We start from the raw sequence: 7,641 nt of genomic DNA, 5'->3' as shown, positions 1-7,641 counted from the left end.
TCTTCCTAGGAGCAGTTTTGTCTGTGTTTTATTCCTAGGGGGCGCTAGTGCGCAATATTGAGTTTTGGGGTTTGGTTTTTTTAATTGGATCGCAATTTTCGCCAGTCCTGATGTGTGTGTCCAGTTTGGTGAGTTTTGAAGCATTTTAGGGGGGTCAAATTACAGCTCAAAGAGGCAAATATGACATTTTTTAGGAAACTTTTGTTTTGAAGGGGTTTTTGCCAACTTCCTGTTGATTTTTGCTGAAGGATGTCAGTGAATGAAATCTAGGTCTAAGTCAGACCTACATAGAGGTTTTTGTTTCATGTCTCTACGACATTCCCAAGGGAAGTTACAAGCAGTTTTGTCGGTTTTTTCCTAGGGGGCGCTACAGCGCAATTTTGGGTTTTGCTTTTTTGATTCGATTGCAATTTTCGCCAGTCCTGATGTGTGTCAAATTTGGTGAGTTTTGAAGCATGTTAAGGGGGTCAAATTACAGCTCAAAGAGGCGGCGGTATAATAATAATAAAACCTTAGAAATACAATAGGGTCCTCTGTCCCAAAGGGACATTCGGTCCCTAATAAACACCGACAATATGATATAATATCACGTAAAAATCTGCTTCTGTATCTGACACATGAACACAAACCCCGCCCCCTCTGCTTCATTCTTAGTCCCACTGCTGTGACCTATATTACCGTAATACCTCCTATAACACCCAAAAGTGCAGATTTCAACCATTGAAATACTTCCTATAGTACAAGAATTACGGTAATTTAAAAGCAGCACTGCACGTCGTCATGGCGGCGACAGTTTTTTGACGACTCAATGGGGGGTTTAGCTCGGTTGGTAGAGTGGCTGTGCCAGCAACTTGAGGGTTGCAGGTTCGATTCCCGCTTCTGCCAACCTAGTCACTGCCGTTGTGTCCTTGGGCAAGACACTTTACCCACCTGCTCCCAGTGCCACCCACTCTGGTTTGAATGTAACTTAGATATTGGGTTTCACTACGTAAAGCGCTTTAATAATTGAAGGAATTGCGTGTGAGCGCCCCAATCCTGGATTTGAACTGAAATCCTGGAATTTTTTTTTTTGTAGATTTGTTGAAGTAGAGCACACGATTCCCAAACAGGCGGTATTGTCCGAGTTAGTTGGTGACGAACCCCAAGATTTTCACACCTATGGATCATGTTTTTTTTAATTTTATTTTGGACATTCAGTCACGTTTTGCACTTCCTGGTTTTGTTTGTTTCCATGCCAACGTATTAGTTCCCACCTTGGGGCGGTTTAGCTCGGTTGGTAGAGTGGCCGTGCCAGCAACTTGAGGGTTGCAGGTTCGATCCCCGCTTCCGCCATCCTCGTCACTGCCGTTGTCTCCTCGAGCAAGACACTTTACCCACCTGCTCCCAGTGCCACCCACACTGGTTTGAATGTAACTTAGATAATGGGTTTCACTATGTAAAGCGCTTTGAGTCACTAGAGAAAAGCGCTATATAAATATGATTCACTTCACTTCACTTTGAGTCACTTGAGAAAAAGCGCTATATAAATATAATTCACTTCACTTCACAATGCTTTCCCGTGCTCCCGCAGGATGATCCGTGCCACCAAGCCCTCCGAGAACACGGTCATCCTCGCCATCGTGCCGCCCACGTGAGTCGCCGCTCGCCTCCAGAAAGCCACCCCCTCACCCCCCACCCCCCCGCCTTCACGCTTGTGTCCTCCGTCTCCTCGCAGGCCGCCCGACCAGGACGAGCCCTCGGTTCTCCCGCTGCTCTGTGCCGGATTCAGCCGAGTACGTAAACGCACCACTTGGCCGCATGCAAGCGCAACAATCTGAGCTCTTGTCGCCAGAGGTTCGTGGAGAGCGCCAGCGTGTCGGCCTGCTACAACCAGCTGCTCCAGTTAGAGCACGGGGAAGTGCGCTGCCGGTTCAAACTCAGGTACCGCCGCCGCCGACCCAACCCCCGGTTCGCTCGTCCTTACTTCCCCACTGTGGACCCTCCTTCCCGCTCCGGCAGGGCCTGCAACGCGGCGTTCGCGGCGCTGGAGAAGTGCCAGGAGGCTGTGGAGATCACGAGTGAAGACCACGTGGTGCAGGTAGGGGAGTAACACCGCCTGGAGATGGGTAGGTCGTGAGTTCAAACCCTATAAAAAAATGGGACCCGTTACCTCCCGTCAAGGGTTGGAATTAGGGGGTTAAATCACCCAAAAATTACTCCCGGGCGCGGCAACCGCCGCTGCTCGCTGCTCCCCTCACCTCCCAGGGGGTGAACAAGGGAGATGGGTCAAATGCAGGGGACAATTTTCGCCACACCTAATAGGGACATTTCTAATTACCTAATCATTGGTACTTTAAAGGCCTACTGAAACCCACTACTGCCGACCACGCGGTCTGATAGTTTATATATCAATGATGAAATATTAACATTGCAACACATGCCAATACGGCCGGTTTAGTTTACTAAATAGCAGTTTTAAATCCGGCGCTAAAACAGGGGTAGGGAACCTATGGCTCGCGAGCCAGATTTGGCTCTTTTGATGACTGCATCTGGCTCTCAGGTAAATCTGAGCTGACATTGCTTGACATGATAAGTAATGCATAATTCCACTTGTAATCACAGTGTTCAATCAATCAATCAATCAATGTTTATTTATATAGCCCCAAATCACAAATGTCTCAAAGGACTGCCCAAACCATTACGACTACAACATCCTCGGAAGAACCCACAAAAGGGCAAGGAAAATTCACATCCAGTGGGACGCCAGTGACAATGCTGACTATGAGAAACCTTGGAGAGGACCTCAGATGTGGGCAACCCCCCCCATCTAGGGCACCGAAAGCAATGGATGTCGAGCGGGTCTAACATGATACTGTGAAAGTTCAATCCATAGTGGCTCCAACACAGCCGCGAGAGTTCAGTTCAAAGCGGATCCAAGACAGCAGCGAGAGTCCCGTCCACAGGAAACCATCCCAAGTGGAGGCGGATCAGCAGCGTAGAGATGTCCCCAACCGATACACAGGCGAGCGGTCCATCCTGGGTCTCGACTCTGGACAGCCAGTACTTCATCCATGGTCATCGGACCGGACCCCCTCCACAAGGGACGGGGGGACATAGGAGAAAAAAGAAAAGAAGCGGCAGATCAACTGGTCTAAAAAGGAGGTATATTTAAAGGCTAGAGTATACAGATGAGTTTGAAGGTGAGATTTAAATGCTTCTACTGATGTAGCATCTCGAACTGTTACCGGGAGGGCATTCCAGAGTACTGGAGCCCGAACGGAAAACGCTCTATAGCCCGCAGACTTTTTTTGGGCTCTAGGAATCACTAATAAGCCGGAGTCTTTTGAACGCAGATTTCTTGCCGGGACATATGGTACAATACAATCGGCAAGATAGGATGGAGCTAGACCGTGTAGTATTTTATACGTAAGTAGTAAAACCTTAAAGTCACATCTTAAGTGCACAGGAAGCCAGTGCAGGTGAGCCAGTACAGGCGTAATGTGATCAAACTTTCCTGTTCTTGTCAAAAGTCTAGCAGCCGCATTTTGTACCAACTGTAATCTTTTAATGCTAGACATGGGGAGACCCGAAAATAATACATTACAGTAATCGAGACGAGACGTAACAAACGCATGGATAATGATCTCGGGGTCTTTAGTGGACAAAATGGAGCGAATTTTAGCGATATTACGGAGATGAAAGAAGGCCGTTTTAGTAACGCTTTTAATGTGTGACTCAAAGGAGAGAGTTGGGTCAAAGATAACACCCAGATTCTTTACCGAGTCACCTTGTTTTATTATTTGGTTGTCAAATGTTAGAGTTGTATTATTAAATAGAGGTCGGTGTCTAGCAGGACCGATAATCAGCATTTCCGTTTTTTGGGCGTTAAGTTGCAAAATATTAGCGGACATCCATTGTTTGATTTCATTAAGACACTCTTCCAACTGACTACAGTCCGGCGTGTTGGTCAGCTTTAGGGGCATGTAGAGTTGGGTGTCATCAGCATAACAGTGAAAGCTAATACCGTGAGTATTTAACAGTGTTAAAAATAATGTTCAAGATATAAAACATTCTTGTGCATTTTTAATCCATCCATCCATTTTCTACTACCGCACTTGTTCAAGAAGTTGCGTTAATGGTAAGAAGTTATTTATTATTGGTTGGTGTGGGGCTTGCCCTCCTAGGGGTTCTTCAGACCACCAAGCACCGACATGAGAGCCTGTTTCAGGGTTACAATATTGCTTTATTTTTCAATACGTCAGTTGCTTTCCAGCAATTGTCTTTTTCTCTTTCGTTCTTGCTCGCACTCTGGCTCTAGCCCCAACCCCGTCTCTCTCCCTGGCTGCTGCTTACAAACAGAGCGACAGGTGATTAGATAACAAGGCCCAGGTGGGCCATCTACGCTCGTTGCTGATTTCTAGGCCGGTCCTGGCACACCCTGCTTCGCTGCAGGCCTGCAGGCCACGCCCCCTCCACAGTTAGCCTCAGAATAACAATGTTATTACAAAGAATAAGAGACCTATTATACTCTAGAAATTTTAGTCTTACTTAAAAATGTACGTTGTGTTCAGTGTTAAAAAAACAATAAATGGCTCTTACGGAAATACATTTTAAAATATTTGGCTTCTTGGCTCTCTCAGCCAAAAAGGTTTCCGACCCCTGTGCTAAAACGTCGCAGTATGATGACGCGTGCGCGTGACGTCACGCATTGTAGAGGACATTTTGTTCCAGCACCATTTACAGCTATAAGTCGTCTTTTTTTCATCGCATAATTCCACATTATTATGGACATCTCTGTTGCTGAATCTTTTGCAATTTGTTCAATGAATAATGGAGACGTCAAAGAAGAAAGCTGTAGGTGGGAAACTGTGTATTGCGGCCGCCTTTAGCGACACAAACACAGCCGGTGTTTCATTGTTTACATTCCCGAAAGATAGCGGTGAAGCTTTACTATGGAACAGAGCGGTCAAGCGAACACGGTTCCCTACCACATGACAACCGGCAGGTTTCGGTGAGAAAATCGTGGTAATAAGTCGGCTCTTACCGTAGACATGAGCGGAGAGCTTGCGTCGTTCCTCCTGCACCTGTCAAAGAGGCAGCTGCGGACTCACTTGCCTCCTCTCACCGGCCGCCCCCGACCGTCTGATGCTTCCACCGTGGTGGAGGGGAAAAAAAAAAATCTCAGCCTGGCTGCCTTTGCCTCGTCAAGAAACGTGGCTTCCCTCGGAGACACTGGCGGTCACCACACCCGTGGCCACACCCCTCCGATTTTCAAGTTGTACAGCTACGACCATATAATCTCACTAAAACACTAGTAACACAATAAGCAGATAAGGGATTTTTCAGAATGATTTTAGTAAATTTGTCTAATATCTGAATTGCTCCGCCGTCTAGTTTTTTTTTCTAGTCCTTCACTCTTGCTTTCCTCATCCAGGAATCTTTCATCCTCGCTCAAATTAATGGGGAAATCGTCGCTTTCTCGGTCCAAATCGCTCTCGCTGCTGGTGGCCATGATTGTAAACAATGTTCAGATGTGAGGAGCTCCACAACCCGTGACGTCACGCACACATCGTCTGCTACTTCCGGTACAGGCCAGGCTTTTTTATCAGCGACCAAAAGTTGCAAACTTTGTCGTGGATGTTCTCTACTAAATCTTTTCAGCAAAAATATGGCGATATCGCAAAATGATTAAGTATGACACATAGAACGGACCTGCTATCCCCGTTTCAATAAGAAAATCTCATTTCAGTAGGCCTTTAACTTAAAATTCTCATCAACGAGACCAGGGACACGTTTGTGCTAAAAAAATGTTGTCTGTCAATCATTTTACATGCGCTTATTCATGCAAAACGGATCCACCAAAACACAGATGTCAAAGTCAAGGCCCGTGGGCCAGATGTGGCCCGCCACTTCATTTTATTATGGCCCTCCTGGAAATAATAAGTACTGTAACTTTTCTTATTAAATGTATTCTTTCTTTCTATTTTGGGAGAAAAAATATATGTACTCCATGTAATCACAAATTATGTTCACTTAAATATTTTCTAATCATACAAAAACATATTATCAAACCATTTTTTTAAATATAAATTAATATTTATAATAAATATTATAATAAAGTAAGCAATTTCTTTCTTTCAAACATTCTAATCATTTTTTTAAATATATTAATACATACTAATAATAATGATAATAAAGTAAGCAATTTCTTTGTTTTATATTTTTCATAAATAGTCAAAAATGTCCAAAAAAATAAAATTAAAATCGCATTGTCCTTATGGGGTATTGTGTGTAGAATTTTGAGGAGAAAATCTAAGATATTCCATTTTGGAAAATGCAGATAAATATGTGGCCCGCCACTTCATTTTATTTGGCCCTGGAAAGCCTGGAAATAATATGTATCAATAAAGTACTGTTACTTTTCTTTCTAAACATATTATTTATTTCTATTTTGGGAGAAAAAAAATACATTTACTTCATGTAATCACAAAATATGTTCACTTGAATACTGTCTAATCATGCAAAAATATATTATCAAACCATTTTTTAAATAGAAATGAATATGAATAATAATGATAATAATAAAGTAAGCAATTTCTTTCTTTCAAACATTCAAACGATTTTTTAAAAATAGAAATACATACTACTACTACTAATAATAAAGTAAGCAATTTGTTAATTTTATATTTTTCATAAATTTGTAAAAATGTCTCAAAGAATAAATAAAAATCGCATTGTCCTTATGGGTTATTGGGTTAACAATTTTGACGACAAAATATAATCCATTTTGGAAAATGCAGATAAAGATGTGGCCCGCCACTTCATTTTATTTGGCCCTGGAAAGGCTGGAAATAAAATGTATTAATAAAGTACTCTCACTTTTCTTACTAAATGTATTATTTCTTTCTATTTTGGGAGAAAAAATATATATGTACTCCATGTAATCGCAAATTATGTTCACTTAAATATTGTCTAATCATGCAAAAATATATTATAAAACCATTTTTTCAATAGAAATAAATACTAATAATACTGAAAATAATAAAGTAAGCAATTTATTTATTTCAAACATTAAAACTATTTTTTTTAAATAGAAATACATACTAATAATAATGATAACAATAAATTAAGCAATTTCTCAGTTTTATATTTTTCATAAATTTGCAAAAATGTCTAAAAAAAAATCGCACTGTCCTTATGGGGCATTGTGTGTAGAATTTTGAGGACAAAATATACCATATTCCTTTTTGGAAAATGTGGATAAAGATGTGGCCCGCCACTGTCACTTTTCTTACTAAATATATTATTTCTTTCTATTTTGGGAGAAAAATATATATTTACTCCATGTAATCACAAATTATGTTCACTTAAATATTGTCTAACCAGCCATTTTTTAAATAGAAATCAATACCAATAATAATGATAATAATAAAGTAAGAAATTTCTTTCTTTTAAACATTCAAACCATTTTTTTGAATATAAATAAATACTCATAATAATGATAATAATAAAGTCAGCAATTTCTCAGTTTTATATTTGCCATAAATTTGCAAAAATGTCCAAAAAAAAAAGAAAAGAAAATCGCGTTGTACTTATGGGATATTGTGTGTAGAATTTTGAGGACAAAATATAACATATTCCATTTTGGAAAATACGGATACA

At 41.3% G+C, this 7,641-nt stretch overlaps 1 protein-coding gene across 3 annotated transcripts in view; it reads left to right on the top strand.

Moving 5' to 3' along the window:
- The window catches only part of pde8b (phosphodiesterase 8B), a 117,774-nt gene that overhangs the window by 76,485 nt on the left and 33,648 nt on the right, over nucleotides 1–7,641 (top strand). For all 3 annotated transcript variants that reach the window (XM_061907892.1, XM_061907894.1, XM_061907893.1), the window contains 4 exons: nucleotides 1,571–1,630; nucleotides 1,715–1,772; nucleotides 1,832–1,920; nucleotides 1,999–2,077. In XM_061907892.1, coding sequence (XP_061763876.1) covers nucleotides 1,571–1,630; nucleotides 1,715–1,772; nucleotides 1,832–1,920; nucleotides 1,999–2,077 — 286 coding nt within the window. The remainder of the gene's footprint in view (nucleotides 1–1,570; nucleotides 1,631–1,714; nucleotides 1,773–1,831; nucleotides 1,921–1,998; nucleotides 2,078–7,641) is intronic.

The sequence above is a fragment of the Nerophis ophidion genome, linkage group LG08 (assembly GCF_033978795.1).
Source record: "Nerophis ophidion isolate RoL-2023_Sa linkage group LG08, RoL_Noph_v1.0, whole genome shotgun sequence".
In the NCBI taxonomy this organism is placed as follows: Eukaryota; Metazoa; Chordata; class Actinopteri; order Syngnathiformes; family Syngnathidae; genus Nerophis; species Nerophis ophidion.
This window is presented reverse-complemented; position numbering and strand designations above follow the sequence as displayed.